Source organism: Tursiops truncatus, chromosome 10 (genome assembly GCF_011762595.2).
Source record: "Tursiops truncatus isolate mTurTru1 chromosome 10, mTurTru1.mat.Y, whole genome shotgun sequence".
Taxonomy (NCBI): Eukaryota; Metazoa; Chordata; class Mammalia; order Artiodactyla; family Delphinidae; genus Tursiops; species Tursiops truncatus.
In genome coordinates this window covers 16,533,743-16,559,220 of record NC_047043.1, presented here as the reverse complement: position 1 = coordinate 16,559,220, position 25,478 = coordinate 16,533,743, and the positions used below count along the sequence as shown (strand labels likewise).

The window sequence follows — 25,478 nt, the reverse complement described above, 5'->3', positions numbered from 1 at the left end:
CTGTCTAATTCTGGAACTTCTGATGTCAACATCTTTTAAGTCTTGGACTGGTCAGGTTTCCCAAAGAAACTCTTCCAAACTCTTTCTGGGAAGGTAGAGGCATGTATGACTGCCAACATTCTATCTGCTAAATGAACAAAGGGACATGTGATGTCCATATACTGAAAGAATCTTCTTTACCCTCAACTGTGCCCCGTGGCCACCAGTCCAGAGACCTTGCATCTTCCTGTGATGGTTAATTTTATGTGTCAACTTGACTAGGCCATGGGGTGCCCTGACATTTGGCTAACATTATTCTGGGTGTGTCTGTAGGGTTTTCTGGATGAGACTAACATTTGAATTGGTAGACTGAGTAAGGCAGATTTGCTCCCTTTAATGTGGGTGAGCTTTATCCAATCACTTGAAGACCAAATAGAACAAAAAGCCTAAGTAAGGGGGAACTCCTCCTGCCTGACTGGATGGGCTGGGACATTGGTCTTTCCTAGCCTCTGGACTTGAACTTTAACATCGGTTCTTTCTGGGTCTTGAATCCGTCAGTTTTAAGATTAGAACTTATACCATTGGCCCTCTTGGTTCTCAAGCCTTTGGACTTGAACTGGAACTACTTATCGGCCCCCTGGGTCTCCAGCATGCTGGCTGCCAATTGTGGGACTTCTCAGCCTCCATATATATGTGTGTGTGTGTGTGTGTGTGTGTGTGTACATACACATCCTGCTGGCTTTCTTTCTCTAAAGAACTCTAATACATATCTCCTTCAGAGAACAAGCCTCCCGTCTTCTGTCAGGGTAGGTGAAGGGATGTTACCTGGAAGCCTTAGTTGGGGAGGAAACAGAGAAATCTAACTGCTTCTTAAATTGTTGTCAAACAATCTTCTTCATTTTTAGTCAACTCCCTTCCTGCCTCATTCTCCCTTCCAGAGGTGCCAGCCAATTCTTGGGCCACTTAAGAATTCTGTGGGGCTTCACTGGTGGTCCAGTGGTTAAGACAACGCGCTTCCACTGCAGGGGGCACAGGTTCAATCCCTGGTTGGGGAAGTTCTGCATGCCATGAGGTGCGGCCAAAAAAAAAAAAAAAAAAAAAAAAAGAATTCTGTGGTATGCATTAAGTTGATTATCAGTTTGGATTTGGGCTTTTCCTCCCCACCAGGTAGGTATTTAGGTTTCCCTGGGGTGGTGAGGTTAGTTGTCAACTGTCTATCTCCTTGTCACAGCAACTTCGCTGTTGCTTCTTCTGTTTTGTTTATCCTTGTAGGGTAATAACGCCTGACATAAAAATCTCTGCGCTGTAGTTTTAGTAGGATTTGGGACAGTATGAAATTATATCTGTCTTGAACTTTGTTTTCAAACTTGAAGCCAAACTTATCCTTTGAAAAATTTTTAGTACTCTTAAAAAAAACACCCTTAAACCACTTAGTGTACACATATACACGTAACTTATAAACTTCTTTTACAAAAGAAGCAATGTAAAGAACATAGTAAATGATAATCTAACATTAGAATCCACTGTATAAAAGTGAAGTTTTTGATAATGCTAGAGATTTTTTTTTGCGTTTTTCTTGTTTATTTTTATTGTGTTTTTAATGGAGAAATACATCAGCTGTTTTCAAAATAGTGCTTGAAAAATACAAGGAGTACAGATACTATAAAACAAAGCAAACTCCAGTCGTGAGATACTACGCATACCCTATGAAAAAAATAGGCTGATATTCAGGTAATGAAAACTAGAATTAAAAATCTCCAACTTTCCAGCTTGGTAAAACAAGTACAGTTACACGAAACATTTAACAAACTAATTTTTCCCCAGTGTGTGAACAAAATGGCAAGACTAAATTTGTGCCTGGCAATTTCAGTGACACAATAGCTATTCGAAATACACACGTTCTGTACACACTTCATCTGATCTGTATGTATTCTGTTTGTGTATCTTTTCTTTTTTTAATGAATTTATTTAATTAACTAATGTATTTTTGGCTGTGTTGGGTCCTTATTGCCGTGTGCGGGCTTTCTCTAGTTGCGGCAAGCGGGGGCTACTCTTTGTTGTGGTGCACGGGGCTTCTCATTACAGTGGCTTCTCTTGTTGTGGAGCATGGGCTCTATGTGCGTGGGCTCAGTAGTTGTGGCACGTGGGCTCAAGGGCGCAGGCTCAGTAGTTGTGGCTCATGGGCTTAGTTGCTCCATAACATGTGGGATCTTCCTGGAGCAGGGATCAAACCCATGCCCCCTGCACTGGCAGGTGAATCTTAACCACTGCGCCACCAGGGAAGTCCCTGTTTATGTTTCTTTTATAGATACACTAGTAGTATTCTTTTGTTCTAGAGGCTGTGCATGAGTAAATAAATGCCATAATGCATAAGGTCAGTCTCTACTGGCAAAGGGCATTTGAAAATTGCATGCCACAACTCTTTGCTGTTCCAAACACAACAGATTCTGTGTTCTCTGAAGACTGTGCTGAAAGAGAGAAGAAACTGTGTGTTCTGGTTATAAAAAAACAATCAAAGGTGTTACAGTTGTGCTTATTACCCTTTTGGTCTAGCTGGCACTTACAGACAGTCTTAACCTATACTCTTAATATACATACCATTCCTTGTAGGACAGCCATAAAGGTAAGATGAAATGTCAATAAAACGCTTGGTACAGCGTCTGCATATAGTCATCACTCAATAAATGACAGCTCCTATTATCAGCTTGCGAACTTCTTAATGAGTCTTCCAATTAATGTAACTGGGACAGTTCAATCGTATCACTTATACTTATTATCTTATCACAAGCTAAAGTGTAACAAATGTCTGTGTAGCTATAGTTACAAATATATGAGACCCTCATAAATTTTCTTCATAAATGACTAGACATATATCTCCATAAAGTCAACGAATGATGATGACTTTCACACCGGCACTGTGTACAGCAACATCGGAAAACAATGTTAGCTACTGTTTTCTAACCATTACTTCAATTCACGTAGAAATTTCAATTTCAGCTGGTTGTATCTATGTTCAAAAAGCAAAGAATTCCAGTATCCTCAAATCTTACTTTACAGAATTAGTATTACATTTATGGCTTCTCCTGCTTCACATCCCTTACCCTGGCTTATCAAGTTTGACATGATCTGACCCTTGTCCACCTCACCTACTTCATTTCCTACAAGTTTCCGCCTCACCACGATACTTCAGCCACATCGCTCTCCTCTTTGTTTCCCACGCCATCCCTTTCCAAGGCTATTGGGTGAGATATTCCCTCTGCCTACAGTCTTCTTTCCTAGAAGCTTGACAAGGCTGACTGCCTATTTTGATCTGAATTCATTTATCACTTCCACAGAGGCGATAACTTTGTGGCCTTTGGATCACAAAGGACCCATTCAGCCATTACTGATTCTATTAATCTATTTTAATTTGCTGCAGACTCTCTGGTATTTTGCCAACTTTTGTTTGCTGTTCTCCTCCCTGTGCACCGTGAGAGGAGCATCCTGGCCACACTGTGCATCACTGCAGTGTCAGGCACCTAGGAACCTAATACATACAGTGCTGAGTGAATTGAAAGAAAAAGATCAGAAAGGCAGTCCTCGTGATTACAAGTTAGGGCTGGCAAAACCCTTCAATCCCACACTTAAAAAATACTGGAGACTCTGTGACCACCTAGAGGGGTGGGATAAGGCAGGGTGGGAGGGAGGGAGACACAAGAGGGAAGAGATATGGGGATATATGTATATGTATAGCTGATTCACTTTGTTATAAAGCAGAAACTAACACACCATGGTAAAGCAATTATACTCCAAAAAAGATGTTAAAAATATATATATGGGAGAGTATTAAGTTTCAAGTCCTTATGTCTGGTTACTTGGGTCCCTTATATCAGACCTGAGTGCTTGACATGGGGTCTACCACGGAAGACTGGGCCTGAAAGCACAGTTTTTAAGGCATGGGAATGTTATCTTTTCTAAAAACCAGAAAACAGAAGTTTATTTATTTATTTATTTTATTTATTTATTTTTTTTGCGGTATGCGGGCCTCTCACTGTTGTGGCCTCTCCCATTACGGAGCACAGGCTCCAGACGTGCAGGCTCAGCGGCCATGGCTCAGGGGCCCAGCCGCTCCGCAGCATGTGGGATCTTCCTGGACCGGGGCACAAACCCACGTCCCCTGCATCGGCAGGCGGGCTCTCAACCACTGTGCCACCAGGGAAGCCCCAGAAGTTTATTTTTAAATAATATTTTTGTTTAATCTTTTAAACTGTTCGCTTTCCAGGCCTTCAAGATTAAAAGATTACTAAGCATTGATAATTTTAACAATTAAACAGGTGTTAAAAACAAGGCAACAGGCCCAAAATGGAGTAGTCTGTGCTAAGCCTCATGTCAGCAAACCAAGACTCATTTATAGTTTCAGCTCTTCCAGAAATGGAATATTGAACCAGTGAATCAGAAATCACCTGATCAGAATTAGTGAGGTCATCTGCTTGATAGGCCCCTGCCATCCGTTGTAAGGAAAGTAACCTTGCAATAACCAATCTGCTTTTTTGCCCAGTAAAACTTCCTTGTCCTGCTCTCTTCTGCTTATTAAAGTCCTTCATATTGTAAGCTCCTCAGACCACCTCTCAATCTGCTAGACTGGATGCTGCCCAATTCATGAATTACTGAATAAAACCAACAAGATACTTAAATTTTACTCAGTTGAATTTTTTTAAACACAGGTTATTAAAAAAATACCTATATTAAAATGTTTTCTTAAACTGAGATATTAACAGATGGTTGGTTCTTCATCTTTTGTGGAATAGGATCCCTTTAAGAATCTAATGGGGACTTCCCTGGTGGCGCAGTGGTTAAGAATCCGCCTGCCAATGCAGGGGACACAGGTTCGATCCCTGGTCCAGGATGATCCCACATGCCGCGGAGCAACTAAGCCCATGCGCCACAACTACTGAGCCTGCACTCTACAGCTCATGAGCCACAATTCTGAGCCCGCAAGCCACAAATACTGAAGCCCGCGCGCCTAGAGCCCGTGCTCCGCTACAAGAGAAGCCACTGCAGTGAGAAGCCTGCACACTGCAAAAAAGAGTAGCCCCCGCTCTCCACAACTAGAGAAAGTCCGTAACCAGCAACGAAGACCCAACACAGCCAAAAATAAATAAATAAAATAAATTTATTAAAAAGAAAAAGAATCTAACGAAAACCAATGAATTCCTCCTCCAGGGAAAAAAAAATACTTATAGACTCTTCCACTGCTCCACACAACTTCAGCTGGTTTCCAGACCCTCTGAAGCCTATGATGGACTAACCCAGGCCAAGAAACGCCAGCACAACTTCAGATTCCTCTAGAATCTCCTCAAGGTACGGGAATTTTAGAACATTCACCTCACCACCTACTGACCTCATAAAGAGGCCAGTTTATCCTTTTCTTGTTTCATTATTTTAAAAGGTCAAGGAAAGTTAATGCTATAATTTTAATTTCCAGAAGCACAATATATTATAAGACTGCATAGTGTGTAGTTCAGGATCCACAATGTAGAAGGTATTATTTAACATGCTTTATATCATTAATTTTCAAGACTCTTAGTAACACAGCTTCAGTTGCCCCCCAAAAAAACTGTATTGGAGAGCCTAACATTAATGACAGAAATTAGTAAATGATGAAGGTATATAGTTCCGAACTTTTAAACAAGTTATATTCTATAACTTTGTTTTTAAGTTGTTTGTTTGGAATCGGGCAGTACTTTTTTCATTATAAATGATGATTACATTCTGATAGAACTCCCATACCTCCCCAAACCCAAAACAATAACAACAAAAAACATCTAACCAATTATTTAACCTGTAGATCATGTGCGTTGTTTCAATTACATTTAAATGTTATTTATAAGCTGCTTCTATGAATTCTTTTCCAGTTTCAGGTCATATTGTACAAATCTTATAATGGTCTCTTTTTCGTTCTGTCTCAGATCTCTGTAAGCCCAGATTCTAGAAGGGCTGTACTATCTTTGCTCTTGACCTGTTTTTCGCTGCTAGGTTTTATACGAAGCATGTTCACTAACCAGATGTTCAAGTATGTTTTTCTCATGAATGAACCTGTTTATCAAAGTTAGTGTCTTTATGCAGCTTCTTCAGCAATTATGTGGTCAGTCTACATTTAATCTTTCATTCCATTCAACAATCATTCGTTGTTGGTGCCTGCCATCTATGAGGAAATGTCCTACTGTGGACAGGAAGTAAACTGAGACGGCAGTAAGCCATTCAGGTGACACAAATCACTGTGCACACTGGTCCTTATTATGGATGGCTTTAGGATATTTATATACTCCAAAAACACTGACCTTTTTGGGAAAACTGGCTTTTTTCTGGGAAGAATGCATATGTATATACATATATGCATGTATGTATGTGTAGTAAATATTATATATACGTGTGTGTGTGTGTGTGTGTGTGTGTGTGTGTATCATCAGATTCTCAAAAAATGTTAAAAACCACTGACCTAGAATTAGAGATAGATAAGATCTCCTATAAACTACTCAGTTGGTGTCCATGGAAGCCAATATTCTTGACATGTTTGATGTTCTGAGAGGGCCAGCTGAGCACCAGATGGGAGGGGGTGGAAGACAGTAACACAGGGAGTGGTGTCCTAGCCTGCTCACGCCACTGGGCAAATCAAAAGACAGGAAGTGAAGCAGGCGCTCCCCTCTTTAAGAGGCAGTTCAAAGCAGATCCTTTGGGAGTCTGAAGGCTCATTCCAGGTGGCTTCTCACAGCTTTAGTTATAACCCACATACAGTCCCTCTCCCTTGGAAGAGTTCTAATAAAGAACCGTTTTCCCCATCTCATCCTATTTCCAATGATGTCTGGCATCACTTGCTCAGTCTTTGATAGACTGAGCACATAAATTGCCCACAGTTTCATGCTGTTTATGCTACTCATTGTTTTGTTAGGCTTAAGTGCTGAAGAGAAAGAACCCACAAGACCTATGGAAGGATAAGTGGACAGATATGGTCAAGTTAAGTAACACCTTACTAATTCATAAGCAAGAGAGTCAGTAGGCCACAGAGATTCAGGACACCATCCTAATCAGTGATAGACACATAAATCTTTCCTGAAAAATATTTGTTTAGGACAACGACATCTAGATCTAGTAAGATAGTTAAGAATTAAAAATGAGAGACTATGGTATTTTTTAACCTTTGTAAACTTCCTCCAAGTTTTCATTCTGTTTTTCTGTTTTCAACAGACATCAGCAAAAAAGTCAAAGTGAAAAAGGAGTTTGGGCATAGCGATGAAGGGTTTAAACCCTGGGTCTTACCTGAAGCTGGTCTGGGGGTGAAAAAAAACATGGCAACTGTTGGGAAGGCAAAGGGAGGTGCCTGGGATTCAATGCCTGAATCAGAATTCAGGATTCTGACCCTGAACACTTACAGACACGCCTTACGATAGCTAGAGCAGCACTGCGGTCTGCCTATGGCCGCCGTCCATTGACCCATTTGGGCCCTATTATCTATTCCATGGGTGAAACACTGGGTAAATCATTTTACCATGTGAAGCCTCAGAGCACAGATTCCTACATCTTCAAGGTTGTCACGCTGGTTAAAGCATTTTGCCTTTAAATGAGTAAAAATTTGGCTCTAAAATTCTATACATTTAAAATAGAAATTGAGAATTCTGTATTTTAATTAAGTCAGAGCTTTATTTTAGGCACTGCTTTTCTTTCTCCCTTGCCACTATAATTTATTATTGATAGCATGGCTAGGAAGCAGAGTACAGAGCCAGAATGCCTGGTGTTAAATCCTAACTCCACCACTATCTGTGTGACTTTGAGTGAGTTACTTATACCCTTTGTGCCTCAGTTTCCTCAAATGTAAAATGGGGATAAGAACAGTCGCTACCCAGGGTTGTTGGGAAGATTAAATGCATAGATACACATAAAGCATCAAAAATGTGCTTGGTACATGGTGAACATTATACAAGGTGTAAGCTGCCAGCATCCTCTAGCTTACAAGCCATACAGATTCTTCCTGCAAAGTCTCTCTTGTTCATTCTTTTCTGTCTACTCCTAAATCCACCACCAACACCTCATGGCAACATGATTTCCTTACACTCTCAATTCCTGCCTGCAGCCTTTCTCCACTTGGATGCATCCTGCATATTCTTCCTAATTTCATCTTCCTACAATATTGCTGAAATTGCATCACTCCTCTGCTCGAAAACATCCAAACAGCAGATGTTGCCTACTAACTACAGATGATGAACTTCCTTTTTTTCCTGGCCACTCTGTGCAGCTTGCAGGATCCAAGTTCCCCAACCAGGGATCGAACCTGGGCCACGGCAGTGGAAGTGCCAAGTCCTACCCACTGGACCGCCAGGGAAGTCCCAGATGATGTACTTCTCTGCTGGCTCAGCTTGTGACTGTTATCTAGGTTCCCAGGGGCTAAGGTTGTGAGTCTAGGTGTGATTACAGAGTCAGAATTCCCTTGACTGGCCCCAATCCATCTTCTAAAAGGTCCTTCTCATGATTTACTATAAACCCTGCATTTTAGAAGAACTAAACTCATCTAACTCATCATTTTCTAGAAACATCTTGTCCCTTACTTCTAATATCTTTCATATAGCAAAAACCTCAGCTTAAAAGTTTCTGACAGTGACCTTGATCATCACACTCACAAGCCTCTAAGTGTTAACAGCCTTCTGTATCACTCTTACAGCAGTGAAGACACACTGCCCTGTAGTACTGCCATTTACACCATCTTTCTCTTCTTTCTGGATTATGCTATTTCAGAATAAGGAATGCCTAGGAATCATCTTGATACCTCGTGTAGCACCCAGCCCAGCTCCTGGCATATAGAAGCTTATCTGATACCAGATAGATTAAGTAATGTTATCCTACCTGTAGCTTTAACTATAATTTTTAAAATAGCAGATCTGATTGCCAAAGTGATGGAGAGACTTAAATTACTCCCCAGAGCCATGTTTTTGGTCACCATGGGCACTAGGCCTGCTGTGGTTACATCACACTGATGAGAGGTGCCGGCAGAGAGCCCTCTTTCAACTTCCAATCTGTCCCTGTTAACTCTGGCTGCTAACAGAAGATAAATCAAATTAAACTACTTCACAGTGGTCTTTAGGTTCTCTAATGGAATAGGATTTCAGGTACCTGACAAATTATCCATTTGGATAACCTTTCTAGACCTTTGAAGAACTCACTGATTTTCATTTTAATAGCATAAAATGAACCAAAAGGGCTGCTCCCTGGGGGTCTTGGGGCTCCTGGGCTCTCTAAGATTTAATATCAAATTAGTTGGGAAGAGATCCATCAATTACTGGATCTTGGCATTAACTCTGTAATGTCCCCAGTGATTTCAATCATATGTTTCTGGGCTTGATTCCAAGTAGAATCAAGCATAACTTAATCCCACCAACTGGAATTTACATATAGGATTCTTCCTCCACATTTGTTTGTCCTAAAATAACAAGTTCAAATCACCCAGAAAGTAGCTTGAGAGGACACTTTTTGACTTCACAGATAACAAAGGTCCAGAGGAAAGACAGTAAAGGAATACAAGGTACATGGAAAGTATTTCTGACTCCCACTGTATGACTTTGACACTGAGTAACATCCCGATAGAGTGGTGAATCTCATAGCATTTCAGGAGAAATATGTCGCTCATGACCTGTGAATTCCCCCTAAGTGTTAAAGATATTTCACCCATGAATTTCCCTAGCTCCTCTTGATCCACACAAGTTTTTGATCTGCACAGTTTTTGAGAATGAAAGTTCTACATGTACTTAATTGCTGTGTAAATATACAGGCACTTCAATGAAACAAATTTTCTGTCTTTTCAATTTTAGTTTCTCCTCTCTGTCACTGCACACTCAATTTAAAGTATCTTGTTTAAGGACCTACTGTATAGCACAGGGAACTCTATACTCAATATTAAGTAACAACCTAAATGGGAAAAGAATTTGAAAAAGAACAGATACACATATAACTGAATCACTTTGCAGTACACCTGAAACTAACACAACATTGTTAATCAACGATACTCCAATATAAAATAAAAAGTTTAAAAAAAAAAATAAAGTGTCTTGTTTGGGGGGAGGGATAAATTAGTAATTTGGGATTAACAAACACATACTACTATACATAAAATACATGAATAACAAAAATTTACTGTATAGCACAGGGAACTGTATTCAATATCTTGTGATAACCTATAATGGAAAATAATCTGAGAAAGAATACACACACATACACATAAAATTGAATCACTTCATTGTACACCTAAAACATTATAAATCAACTATACTTCAATAAAAAAAAGGGAAAAAATAAAGTATCTTGTTTAAAACTATTGTAGCCTAAGGATTAAAAACTGATAGAAAAAAATCAAAAGCTTTAGAATAGATTTAAACTAAGAAATGAAAAATCTTTTATTTTTTTAGAAATATTTCCCAATTTTACAATAATTAATTAATTAATTTTTGGCTGCGTTGGGTCTTCGTTGTTGTCTGCGGGCGTTTTCTCTAGTTGCGGTGAGCGGGGGCTACTCTTCGTTGTGGTGTGTGGACTTACTGCGATGGTTTCTCTTGTTGCGGAGTATGGGCTCTAGGCACGCAGGCTCAGTAGCTGTGGCTCGCGGGCTCTAGAGCACAGGCTCAGTAGTTGTGGTGCACGGGCTCAGCTGCTCTGTGGCATATGGGATCTTCCCGGACCAGAGCTTGAACCCGTGTCCCCTGCATTGGCAGGTGGATTCTTAACCACTGTGCCACCAGAGAAGACCCCTTTAGAATACATAACTGTAGCGTCCAAGCTATCATAAAATTGAAAGTGGGAATTAAACCACTAAGATTTTTGAGTTTTCAAGGCCTGTTTTTTCTTCCTATCTTTGATCCTATTAAATACTTGAGAGTAAACATTCTTATGCTAAAAATAGATAAGTACACAGTGAAGAAACCAGACACCACCTTAACCACATGATCGAAATTAACATCACCAATAAGGGGCAAAAAGACATAATGTGTCTCCAGATGTGACATTCTGAGAAGAACATAACATCATTTATTTAGTTTAACAGGGCCAAATAGATAACATGAATTTAATCATGAGGAAAATTCAAACCCCAATTGAGGGACATTCCATAAAATAACTGGCCAGTACTCTCAAAAACTGTCAATATGTCATGAAATATAAAGAAAATCTAATAAGAAACTGCTATATAAAAAAATAAATAAAATTAAAAAAAAGGAAGTGAACATCTTTGAGGGGTCATTATTCTGCCTATTATGGGGACTTTTGGTGAGGTTTTTTTTTTTAATTTCAGGATTAATTCCAATTGATATTTAACTCTTTTCTTTTCCAGAGGCTTTTCAAGTATAGACAATATGGTCAAATACTAAATAAATAAGAAAAAAAAAAAAGAAAGAAAATCCGAGAAACTGTCTTGATTGAAGAGGACTAAAGAGATTAAATATAAGATTCTGAATTGAGTCCCATATCAGAAAAATGACAGCTATGAAGGACACTGTTGGGATTCTTGACAAAATTGGAATCTGAACTGTAGATTAGGGAAAGTACAGTACCAGTGCTAAATTTCCTGAATATGATAACAATATTGTGATTATATATAAGATCCTTGTTTTGGGGAAACACACACTAAATATTAAGGGGTAAAGGGGCATGATGTCTGTCTGTAATCTACTCTGAAATTGTTCAGGGGAAAAATCTATGTCTAAGTCTCTGTCTGTTGCTTGAAAGAAAGCAAATTCAGCAAAATGTTAAAAACACTGATAAATCTTGGTAAAGGGTATACTGGAGATATAATCTTACAACTTTTCTGTAAAGTTTAAAATCATTTTTAGGAAATAAATTTCTAGGGCCTATAAATAAAAAAAAAAATCATTGCTATGACAGAAAACAACTTTGGAAACCAACACTTTTTTGGTCGAAATGTTCTAAAATTATTTTGAATTTCTGGCATAAATACTTATTTTACTGTTTACTATGTATAAAATAGATAACTAATGAGAACCTACTGTATAGCTCAGGGAACTCTACTCAGTTTCTGTGGTGACCTAAATGGGAAGGAAATGCAAAAAAGAGGGGGTATATGTATATGTATAGCTGATTCACTCTGCTGTACAGTAGAAACTAATACAACATTGTAAAGCAACTATAGTCCAATAAAAATTAATTATTAAAAAAAAAAACAGCATGGAGCAAAGAGTCAAAGAATGGAGTCTAAGTCTCCAGCGTTTCACCTAGTAGTTACTTAGCGAGTTTACTTAACTTCTCTGAGCCTCAGCTAACTCATCTGTAAAGTACAAAATAATACCAGATACCTGAAAATATTGTTGGAAGAATAACACAGGACAAAGTACACGAAAGGCACAGACTATACGATTCTGGCATGTGTTACATTCAAACAATGGAAGTTTCTTTTCCCTGCCCTTTGAATCTTATATATCACTTCTATAAAGGTGCTTTATTATGAGTAGCAAAAATAAAGAATCAGGACATTCATCATAGATTATATGATCTCAGAACATAATTAGTACAGTACAGTTTTATCCATTTGAATGCTTATTTGGTTATATTTGATTTGTTAGTCCTTAATTATGAAATAAACATGATTCTAAGAGGCAGGAGTTAGAAAAGAGTGTCATATTAAATTACCAAATATATTCTGTTGACCTAAATACACATTTAACGTTAGCTCTAATACTTGGAACTACACTTATAAATCCCTTGGAAGGTTATAAATATGGAGTTATTAATGAACCATAGTTATCACAGTAAAAAATAAGGTCAAGAAATAAGATAGATCATAAGGTTCTTTATCTTTAGAAGATACTCCAAAGTCTACTCAGTTCTAAACTTGTTATTAAGGTAATAAAAAGTGAGTTCAAATTGAATATTACAACTTTAATAAATCAAGTTCATATAAAAGGCGTAAAAGAATTATGTAGATCCTTCTAACTTTTCTGAAACTTATATAAATCAAAGCATGTAATCATCACTGAAAAAGTCAGACTAAAATATAATAAAGATGACTTTGCAAAGGACAGAATTTATATTCCTTTATTTAATATAAATTCACTCAGTCCTTCTCAACCCTAATCTCCACCACCATTCAGCATCTGAGAGACAAACTTATACTCACATATCTTCCCACTGTTTTGGTGATTATAAATTCATAAAAGAAGCAGGATAAAAATAAATGCCAAAATGAAAGCAAGAAATTAAAATATCATAAGAAACAAGTTAAGTGCATTTTTTTCCTACAGAAGTTAAAAAAAAAGATTTTCTATAAGGTCACGATGAAGTACAAATTCAGACTGCTATCACTGAACTCAAGGCTCTCAAATCATATCTGACTCTTCACTGTCCTAAAGTTGGGTTATTTTAGAAAACTTGAAATACTAGGATTCCCAAGACAAACCCATGGTTCCAAAGTATAGCCATCCCTGATTTTTTCTTACAATGGCTTGTATTTAACAGAAGAGTCATAAGAAAGGGTTTCAGGTATCAACAAAAATCTGTGCTTTTCCTATCTTTACCATCCTGAACATAACATGGCTCCATCCTGGAGTTACAGTCTACACGTGTCTAGTCCTGTGGGTCTGACTACATGAAAGCTGATTTATGTGATAATGGAATTCAGTTTGTTAATGTCACATCAGGACTTAATAAAAAGTTAGGCAGTTCTCTGTGGCAGGCAGGTAGGCAAGAGGTCAGAGGGCAGAAAATTAGGGGGAGCGGTGAGCATACACTGAGAGAAGGTTGGGATTTTCTGAAGAATGATTTAGGCTGAGAGGAATCAGGAGCAAGCTTTTCAAAAACAAAACAAAACGAAACAAAAAAGAAAAACAGAAAATCCACCTGTGGCAGTAAAAATAAATAGTGGTCTCACTAGTGCTACCTCTTTCCTAGTTTTGGGAGTGAGAAGACTAAAATGGGTCTCATGGGCTAAAATCAAAGTGCTGGCAGTGCTGTGTTCTTTCTGGAGTGTCTAAGGGAGAATCTGTTCCTGACCTTTTCCAGTTTCCAGAGGACATGTGCATTTTTTAGCTCATGGTCCTGTCCTTGAACTTCAAAGCATATTATTCCGATCTCTGCTTCTGGCCTTACATCTCCCCCCCTCTAACTTTAACAATCCTGCCTTCCTCTTACAAGAACCCTTGTGATTACACTGATCCCACCCAGATAATCCACAATAGTTTCTCCATTTCAAATGCTTTAACTTAATCACATCTTCAAAGTCCTTTTTACTCTGTAAGGTAACATATTCACAGGTTTGGGGATTAGGGTGTGGACAGCTTTGGGGGCCAGTTATTCTCTCTACCACAGCTAGTCTCATTGCCGCCATTTTGAGCCATACAATCAACTAATTTAATTATTATGTTTAACATTCCTAGTTCACATTCAAGAAGTCATTCAATTTATTGATTACACAAACAAAAAGTCATTGGATTCACAGTAAAGTAAAAGGTGAAAGAATAGGGAAATGCCAAAAACATATTTAGGCCGATGATCTAGAAAAATAAAGCACCTAAAATTTCTAAACATGGTTTGAAAGGTGGTCTTAAAACCAAATGATAATCGAAGATTATTAAGAGTTTCAAGGGGCCTTAGAGATCATTCAATTCAATTCTCCATTTGTTAAACGAATACCATCTGTATAAAAACTCACATGAAGTAGGTAGGCTGTTCCCAACCACCTCTCTGGATTATAATCTAGCTCATACTTCCTAATGTTACTACAGTCATCATAAAAGACTCTGTTAAGTGATCTGCTGAAATCTATTAAAAACAAAACTATGGTCAGGCTAAACACTCTACCAAAAGAGGAAATTAAAAGAGAAATGATATGTCCAGAAAAAAGAAACTTGAAAGACCCACTGGAGGGCTTCCCTGGTGGCACAGTGGTTAAGAATCCAACTGCCAATGCAGGGGACATGCGTTCGAGCCCTGGTCTGGGAAGATCCCACGTGCCACGGAGCAACTAAGCCTATGAGTCACAACTACTGAGCCTGCGCTCTACAGCCCGTGAGCCACAGCTACTGAGCCTGCGCACCTAGAGCCTGTGCTCTGGAACAAGAGAAGCCACCACAATGAGAAACCCATGCACCCCAACGAAGAGCAGCCCCCGCTCACCGCAACTAGAGAAAGCCCACACGCAGCAACAAAGACCCAATGCAGCCAAAAACAAATAAAAATAAAATAAATTAAAAAAAAGGACTCACTGGAAGAATCGAATACAATCGTGTAAGAATCCCAAAATATTCCTTTTGAAAAGAGAAGTCAAAACAAAAATAATCTTGAGAAAAGGGGCTTCCCTCGACATATGTTTGGAAATCAATTTAGAATAAAGTATAATGGACAATCTAGAGTTTAAAAACTCTTGAAAATATTTTTACCTCTCCCCCAAGGAAAAACTTTAATTTGAAAATCAGAGACTGTGTAAATAATGTAATTATACTATCAAGTAAGGCAAAAATATCAGAATTCCTTTCATTAAGGCAACTTGATAGTCTCTAAAATACCGAGTTGTTAAACTTTAGATCATACTCAGAAACAGTAAGCTTTTAAAAACATTTAGAGAAAGTAACAAAGCTCTTTCTATCTGCTTTATTTCTCTGTTTTGCTTTTTTAAAGACCTTATAGGCAGCTAAATTTGGGAGAGCCATTATATGTCATTGTTCTTAAACCCGCATATGATTTAAGAACCTTTTTTTTTTTGCAGTACACGGGCCTCTCTCACTGTTGTGGCCTCTCCCGTTGTGGAGCACAGGCTCCGGACACGCAGGCTCAGCGGCCATGGCTCACGGGCCCAGCCGCTCCGCGGCATGTGGGAATCTTCCTGGACCGGGGCACGAAACCGTGTCCCCTGCATCGGCAGGCGGACTCTCAACCACTGCACCATCAGGGAAGCCCAAGAACATTTCTTATTCAACATCTATTCCAAGCGGTCACCTGGCCTTGGTTTGAATACCTCCAGCAAAAATTCACTCCCTCACAGGGAAACCTACTGGGGACAGTTTCAGCAAAGCTGCCTGGATCAATCTCAAGGATGGCCCTCCAGGTGCCTCAGAAACGTGCACCCACACTCCTCAGAGCTGAGGCAGGAAGCATGTACTGTGGCCTCGTCATCCCTCGGGGAAATGTTCTTGAAACTGCAGGTAAGTGAGTTATGATTCTTTTGTGCTAATATATATCTAAAGACATTATCTTAGTTCCAAGATGTAAGACAAGCAAGCAGGTGGATTTAATATCACAATTTAACATTTTAAACCAATATGAAAATTCCAAAGCTACTCTCATCACCTAAAAATTATTTTTTCAAGTCATAGGCCTCTTAAAATAAAGATTTCATTACAACTTCATTATTTTTCATCAAAATTTTCTAAAAACAAAGTCTGGAATTGATAGCTAAGAATCAAATGACTTTTTAAACTTAAGTTACCTTTTCTTGGCAGACTAAGAACCTCAGCCATAATTTTAAAATACTAATAGAATTACTTAAGATTAATGAAGACTACTCAAGGAAGACTCAATGAAATAGAAAATGTAAACATGCAAATTTGACCTTTCATCTAAAAGTCTAAGGTCACTCCCAATTAGCTTAAGTGATTCCACTATTAAATCTTATAAATTAATAAGCTTGCAAAAGCTAAGAAAAAAATTTTAGTCTATCCCGATCATGAAAATACATTGCCTAAGTTATTTTCATTAACATTTAAGAGGGTTATACTTTTTTTTCAGCAGGCAATAAAGGATTGGCAAAAAATCTGCCCCTCCCACCTATGCAAATGCAAAACTCAACTGTATGGTGCTTTTATCCATTTGATGATTTAAAGGATTAAAAAATACACAAAATTTAGTTCACTTATCAGAGCTCTACTATAAAGCATGAAAAGCACTGGGATTTACTTACATTAATACTAGGATTCATGTAAACGTAGTTATGGGAAAGGGAAAAGTATACTGAAATTATTCATGTCATTTATCGGAGAAGAACATTTGGGGGGGGTTGATTTTAGTGGAAATAAAATATACCTAAGAAAACAATATATTTTCACTAAGAGGAGCTCTAAAGACAGAATAAAAAGTGTTGTTTGAAAGTAACTGATATTGTGGTCTTCTTCCGATAAGGGGTTAGAGCCCATCTTCATTGTTGATTTTTTAGGCAAGGAAATGGGAAACAAATTAGGTAAGAAAGAATGGATATCTATTTTGTAGCAGTGTTTTAGTGACGTCCAGTTGGTAAGCAGTTTCATAAAGTACTTACCTTAGGGTAGAGAGTTGTTAATTTTTGATAAATTTAGGAAAACCAGGGAGATTCAATGCACATGATATATCCTCTCTTTGATGGCAGGTCATCAAAGAGTTTCATCATTAATACTTAATTCCTTTTATTTAAGATTCTGAATTTTATAAAGATGAAACTCTTCCAGGCTAGTTTTTACCTAGAGCATAATTACAGAAATTTAGAGAAGTGTGTGGATTGAGTTGTTATCTCCCGCCATAAAAGATATGTTGAAGTCCTAACCCCCATAATCTCAAAATGCAGCCTTATTTGGAAAGAGGGTCACTGCAGATGTAATGAGTTGAGATGAGGAATAGGGCGGGTCCCTAATCTAATATGGCTGGGGTCCTTACAAGAAATAGCCATGTGAAGACAGACACACACAGGGATACCATGTGACAATGAAGGCAGCTACAAGCAAAGGAAAAAGATTAGCAGCAAACCACCCCAAGCTTGGAAGAGGCAAGGAAGGATTTTCCTACATGGTCCAGAGGAAGCCTGCCTCTGGACTTCAGTATTCAGAACTGTTGGACAATAAATTTCTGTTGTTTTAAAATGAAATGAGCTATCAAACCACAGAAAGACATAGAGAAACCTTAAATGCACATTACTAAGTGAAATAAGCCAATCTGAAAAGGATACAACACTCTAGGATTCCAACTATCTGACATTCTGGAAAAGGCAAAATTATGAATACAGTAAAAATAATCAGTGGTTCCCAGGTGTTGGGGGGTAGGGGAGGGATGAACAGGTAGAGCACAGAGAATTTTTAGAGAAGGGAAACTATTCTGTACGATACTATAATGGTAGATACATGTTTTTACACATTTCCACAAATGCAAAGAATGTAGACTGAAATGTAAACTACCGACTTTGGGTGATAATGATGTCCCAATGCAGGTTCAGCGACGTAACCAACGTACCACACTCTGGTGTGGGATGTTGATATCGGGGGAAGTTGTATGTGTGTGTGGCAGAGTATATGGGAACTCCATGTACTTTCTACTCAATTTTGCTATGAACCTAAAACTGCTCTAAAATATAAAGTCTAAAAAAAAAAATGGTTCTGCTATGCCAGGATTGGGTGACAGAAGCTAAAAAAAATGTAAGGAAGATGCTAAGGGGCTATGTTTAAAAGATAAAAGAGCAAAATAAAAAGCATCTGAAAGCTGATCTTATGCAATGAGTTCTGCTTCTGGCTAAGGCAAACCAGCTTGTATCAGACCAATGATCTTGCCAAGAACAATTAGAAAAGGTGAATAAAATTTATAATATGGACTGTTTGAACATCAAAAAGCTACCAACGCAGTGAGAACCTGAGGAACTAAGATCCTGGAGAGAAGCTCAACATTTGGATCTACTTTTCCCTTCTGGGTATTTATTAATTTGTAAGCAGTGACTGGGAGACTGAGCAGCCAGGTAAAAGCTAAGAGGCCGAGAAACTATGCAGAGCCTGAAGCATTCTCATGATCCTGCAGAGACAAAAATCAGAGTGGAAGACCTTCCGTAAAAAAAGGCCCTGCTCGGGCTTCCCTGGTGGCGCAGTGGTTGAGAGTCCGCCTGCCGATGCAGCGGACACGGGTTCGTGCCCCTGTCCGGGAGGATCTCACATGCCGCGCAGCGGCTGGGCCCGTGAGCCATGGCTGCTGGGCCTGCGCGACCGGAGCCTGTGCTCCGCAATGGGAGAAACCACAACAGTGAGAGGCCCACGTACCGGAAAAAAAAAAAAAAAAAAGGCCCTGCTAACCAGCACAGGATTTCAGCTGAGATCCTGAAGAGCTCCATAGGGTGGTATGTCAGCTCAGGCTTTTTACCAGCTCACCAGAGATGATTATGTGCATCTCTTCCCAATTTTATGTGCTGTTCAGTGATATCACAGTGGTGATTTGAAACTGGCAAGAGTGGAAGTATTTACACTATGGAAATCAGCAAAAGCTATAAATCAGAACCCTTCCTGCTGAATGTCAGGTGTTAAAAACCAACACACCCCTGCCTGCCTTCAAAAAGTAAGGGCAAGCCAGAAATAACTCAATCCTCAGAAAGGCTGAAAAATAGTTTGAAAAATCAATCTCAGATCAATTCAAATAATCAGTCCTTATCTTGGAGTCTAGCAGAAGCAAAATTAAATACTCCAAGAGGAAGATACATTACAGTCTAGACCCTATAATTGTTTTTTTTTTTAAATAAACAATGGTAGTCATATAATAAAAATGATCAGTATATGTGGAAAGAGAAGACAAATGATCAAAATCAAGAAAAAAACGACAATACAAACAAACCAACATTAGATCCAGATATTGGAGAATTCAGTATGGGCTTTAAGGTAACCGATTAAATATGTTCAAAAAATATAGAGGAAAGTATGGGGAACTTCACTAGAACACTGGAATCTATAAAAAAAAAGAATCAAATTGTAATTCTAGAAGTAAAAAAATTAAAATGAGAAATTCCATTTATGGGTTTGATGGCAGATTAAAAACAGATGAATAAAGGATTAGTAAACTAGAATAGCACTTCATAAATTTTAATGTACAGACAAATCATGTGGAGACGAAGAATGACTGAGAAGGTCTGGGATGGGGTGGGGCCTGAGAGCCTGCATTTCCAGCAGCCCCATGGGTGGACAGCAGTGCTGCTTCTCTAGGGACCACACATGCTACTGTTGCTGTTCACCTTGCTGTTCACTACTGTGAATAGCAAGAAACTAGAAAAGACGTGAGGAGAGAACATCCAGAAACAGAAAGAGAACAAAGAAGGAAAAATATAGAAAAGGATAAATTAGACATTGGATATCATAACATGTATAACTGAAATTCTAGAAGAGAAGAGAAAGAGAGAATGGAGCAAAAGAAATACCTGGAGAGAGAACGGCTGACATTTTCCAAAGCTGATGAAAGAGGTCCGGGCAGAGTAAAGAAGCTCCAGGAATTCCAAGGAGGAAAAATACAAAGAAAAGTACTCAGCAGGGGGCTAGGGTACAGAAGGCATCATATCATAAAGATCTGTTGATGTGATTTTTGTCTAACGGAATAAACTCCAGCGAAACACAGGGAAGAGCCACAACGTTTTTGAGAAACTGCTTTCATGAACAAGGAAAAATGACTCAGAGGGCAGAACCAAGAAACCAAAGGGTAGAGCAAATATCAAATTAACAGTCCCAGGGATTACATAGAGCATGTACCCTAATGAGGGGGGAAGGGATGAGGGAGTTTCTGGGGCCATCTTACAATTCCACTTAATACATTAGGTAATTCTAGGGATATTTAAGGGAAAATAATAGAAATACTATACAAACTCTTCCAGCAAAATGCAGAGGAAGGAATACTTCCCAACTCATTTTATGAGGCCAACATTACTCTGAAACCAAAATTAAGAAGACATTACCAGAAAACTACAGATCAAAATTTTTCGTGAACAAAGATGTAAAAATTCTTCACAAAATTTGAGCAAACTGACTGAAATAATATATCAAAAATAATACATCATGACCAAGAGAAGTTTATCCCAGGAATGCAAGGTTGATTTAAATATTCAAAAGCCATTCAGTAGAATTCACAATATTAACAGACTTAACACCACAAACCATATGATTATTTCAATAGATGAAAAGAAAGTGATAAAAGTTTAATTCTATTCATGATTAAAGCGTGCATGCGCACACACATAATTTACCTAATTTACACACACACACACACACACACACACGGTAAATTAGGACTTAGAAAGGGACTTCCCTAATCCCCAAACTACAGTTAACTTTTATACTGAATGGTGAAATTCTGTAAACTCCACTCTTGAGTTAGGAAAGAAGAGAAAACTACTCAATTTTATTCAGTAGTGTACTGGAAGTTCCAGGCAATACAATAAGAAATAAAAGTTACGAGGATTGAAAAGGAAGAAGTAAAACTGCAACTATCCTCAGATAATACAACTGTATACACAGAAAAACTGGAAGAAAAAAAAATCCTACAGAAAAACTACTAGAATAAATAAATTCAGCAAAGTTGATGGGTGAAAGGTAAATATGTTAAAATCAATTCTATTTCTAAATAGTAGTAACAATTAAAAATGATTAATAATATCAAGGGAATACACACATATGGATAAAAATAATAAATGATATGCAAGGCTTGTATACAGAAAACTATCATTATTGAGAGAAATTAAAGAAGATTAAAATAACTAAGAGCTATATTTTATTCAAAGATGAAAAACTTGATATTATTACAATGTCAATTTCCCCCCAAATGATCTATAGAATCAATACAATATCAATTAAAATTCCAGCAGGATTTTTTGGTGGAAGTTGACAAATTTAGAAAGTCAAAGAATCAAGAATAGTCAGGACAATTTTCAAGGAAAAAACATTTGGAATACTTACACTGCCAATATCAAGACTTATTACAAAGCTACAGTAATTAACTTTGTGATTTTGGGGAGAAATCAACAGACCAAAGGAACAGAATAGTGTTCCAGAACAGACCCACGTGTAGAGACAGTTGATTTATGATAAAGGTGACCAGGCAGAGCAGTGGGTAAAGGATGAGGTATTCCATAAGTGGTGATGACTCAAATGGATATCCTTATATTTTTAAAAAAGTCTTGACCTCCGTACCTCATAATCTAAACAGAAATAAATTCCAGCTGGATTAAAGATCTAAAAGTAAAAGGCAAAATCATAAAATCTAAGAGTACCTTTTGCGGGGAGGGTATCTTCATGACAATGTGGGGAAGGTAATCTTAAACAGGACCCAAAAAAACACTAAAACAAGAAGAAAAATATTGATAAATTCTACATAAAATTAAGAATGCTCTTCAAAAGGCACCATTAAAAGAGTGCAAAGACTGGTTATAGAATGGAAGGTACTTAGATTACCATGACCAACAATGGACTTCTATTCAGAAAACGAATAATTCCTATAAATCAGAGGAAGGAACGGGGGAGGAAACAAACAAGACAGGTAAGCCAAGAGATAAAGAGGCAAAGGTGTGAACAGGCACTTCATGAAAAAGTGTATCCAAATCTCCAATAAACATATAAAAGGTATTCAGTATCAATAGTTGACAGGGAGATATAAAAACCACAATTAGATTACATTACAGGATTTCCCTGGTGGTGCAGTGGTTAAGAATCTGCCTGCCTATGCAGGGGACACGGGTTCAAACCCTGGTCTGGGAAGATCCCACATGCCGCGGAGCAACTAAGCCCGTGCACCACAACTACTGAGCCCCTGTGCCACAACTACTGAAGCCCACGTGCCTAGAGCCCATGCTCCGCAACAAGAGAAACCACCGCAATGAGAAGCACACGCACCACAACGAAGAGTAGGTCCCGCTCGCCCCAACTAGAGAAAGCCCATGTGTGGCAACAAAGACCCAACATAGCCCCCCCCACAAAAAAAGATTACATTACATTCCCATCAGAATGGTTACTAATAAAAATACACTGCCAACTGCTGGCAAGAATACAGAGTCACTGGCATTTTTAGATATACTGCCGCTGGAACTCTAAATTCAACTAGTTGGGAAGACTATTGGGCAGCATCTAGTAGAGCAGAGTAACTGTATTTTCTATGATCCAGCAATTACACTCCTAGCTAAACACCCAGCAGAAATGTTTACATACACGAGTCAAATAAAAGATACAAGCAGGAAAGCTGACAGCTGTATTAGTTGCAATACTAACAATGGAATGTTGAAAAGACCCAATTCTTCTTTCACATTAGGATGGACAAATTGTGATTTGCATAATGGAATACTATATAGCAAAGAAAATGAATGAGATACAGCTACTAGCAAAAACAGACTACTCTCACCAACACAATGTTAAACTTAAAAACCCAACATTCAAACACTGATGAATTCTTTCATTTATATGAAGTTTAAAAACAGGTCAAACTAATATGTCAGAATGAGGGATAGTGGTTTCTGTTGGGAAATAGGAGAGGATAGTAAAGAGAAAGGCATGATGGGGACCTCTGGGGTACTGCTAATGTCCTATTTCTTGATCAGACTGAGGGTTACATGGAAGTATTCACTTTATGAAAACATACAGCTGTACACTTTTCTGCAGGTATTTTGAAGTTTAAAAACTTTTTTTATTAAAGAAGTTTAAAAAAGAATGAATTAGACTATAAGGACAATAGAACGGTAGTTGTTAAGGAGCTGGGGATGGAGAGAGTAGACAACTACAAAAAAAATAAAAGGGAGTTTGGCAGGGGGGCCTGATGGAACCATTCTGTATCTTGATTGTGGGACCAGTTACACTAGTGAATGCTTTCATCAAAATTCAAAGAACTATATGCTGGAAAGAGGTAATTTTGCTGAATGCAAATTATACGTCAATAGAAATTGTAATTTAGATATAAAATTAGTTCATTTGATTTCTTTTTATGTTTATGAAAAATTAATGGTAGCACACAATTTGTTTTGGTAATCAGAAACAAAGCAGAAAATTTTCAGTGAAAAAAATTCTACTTCCTCTTAAGGCTTACTAATATTTTTTCATCTTGGGCCAATGAATCTAGAAACTAAATGTTTGTTTGAGGTCATTAATTTCTGGTGCATTCTGGGAAACAGTTTGCCTTTACTGGCTCTCAAACTTTTTCACATTTATTTTAGGTCATCTTATTCTAATATATCTATGAACATGTAAGGAGGAAATTAAATTAAGGTTCACTGTGAAAGCAACACACATCTGAAATAGACAGACAGCATCATATCTATCCCATGGAAAAGTAGGAAAACCAGGGGACCCTCAGAAAGTAACACATTATGAAAAGCATCTCTTAAGAAGCAGGGAAGCCTCCTTTGCTCACAAATATTTAAGTTTTGCCTTATTGTGAAAGACCCAAGGCTTTATCCTATAAACAGTTAGTACTAGATAGTAGTTTAAAAAATTTTCCCCGTGTCATCTGAACCTCACTCTTCAAGAGAAAAAAAAAAAGGTAGTATTATAGTTGCCTAAGGTCATTTAATGTACCAAGGTCTCCCTGCCCCTGACCCCAACTGGGAACAAACATTCCGTATTTCGTAACTTAAGGGTTGGTTATACCATGAGCTAGTTGTGTTAAGGCAGGCAACACAGCTGCATTTTTATAGCTGTTGGCTAAATATAATACCTTACAAGAAAAGTATCTTACCACTTGCGCTGGAACTTGCTCCATTTTTGCAGCGGGAGTTCCTGGTCTTGGGTAAAACTGGTTAATAAAGAGACTTGGAAATTTGTACTCTTCAACAAGTTTCACTGTTTCTTGAAAATCTTGGTCTGTTTCTCCAGGAAAACCACAGATAATGTCTGTAGCAATAGTTATTCCAGGAACTCTAGAAAATAATAAAACAAAAATGTACAAAGTTGACTACAGTCCATAATTATTCTATTTCCTTGACATTTTAAATACCACTATTCCTTTAAAATTGAATTTTTAGGAAAGGGACATTTGCAAACAGTTTTAAAATGCCCTAAATATTAAAAGTTTATGGAAAACACGGCCCCCTATCATCCTCAGGAAATACCCATTTTAAAAAATTTCAGATGTTTCTTCATCCTTCTATATTTTAATATTGATGCTTATTCTATTTCTAGACTTATTGACTATTAGGCAATATTTGCAGACTTCAATGAGGATTCAGCTCTTTAAACTACTCTATCCTTCCCCTTCCAACATAATCACTGCTCAATTTTTAGTTAAATTGATAGTGTTAATAGTATTTCCATTGGTATAAATGCTGAGATATTGTTCACTTTCACAGCCAACTGGTATACTATCAATAAGTTTTCTTTTGCCACGTTTAATTTTTCCTAGAGTTAATAATTGCCTTTTTTTAAAAAAATTGCTTAATATTCTATGTACCTATGTAAATGTTTTCCAGAAGATCCATCAGTTCTATCAAAAACCAATACTACTTTCTAAACTCTCAGTGTACTATATAATTTACCAGTTCCATTTTTCTCTCTGGAAATGCCACTCCTAACTTTCTTCAAGTATGTGCTGCTTTCAAAATGAACCAGCTATCATCCTGGAATGTGGTTCCTTGGTTTTCTTTCCAACCCCCCCCTTTTTTTTCTGGATCCTATGTCTTCCTAATTCTTGACTATTCTATTCTCCTTAATTCTGCTGGAGCATTCTTTCAGAAGCTTCATCAAAAAGAGTGGCAGGGAAATTTTGTTGTTATTGTTTTAGCATCTCTGAACATGTCTTAATCC

General features: G+C 37.9%; 1 protein-coding gene across 7 annotated transcripts in view; it reads right to left on the bottom strand.

Annotated features, from left to right (window-relative positions):
* Positions 1 to 25,478, bottom strand: part of CDKAL1 (CDKAL1 threonylcarbamoyladenosine tRNA methylthiotransferase) — a 652,719-nt gene that overhangs the window by 148,943 nt on the left and 478,298 nt on the right. For all 7 annotated transcript variants that reach the window (XM_033863886.2, XM_019945111.3, XM_033863888.2 and 4 more), the window contains one exon: positions 24,415 to 24,595. In XM_033863886.2, the coding sequence (XP_033719777.1) occupies positions 24,415 to 24,595 (181 nt within the window). The remainder of the gene's footprint in view (positions 1 to 24,414; positions 24,596 to 25,478) is intronic.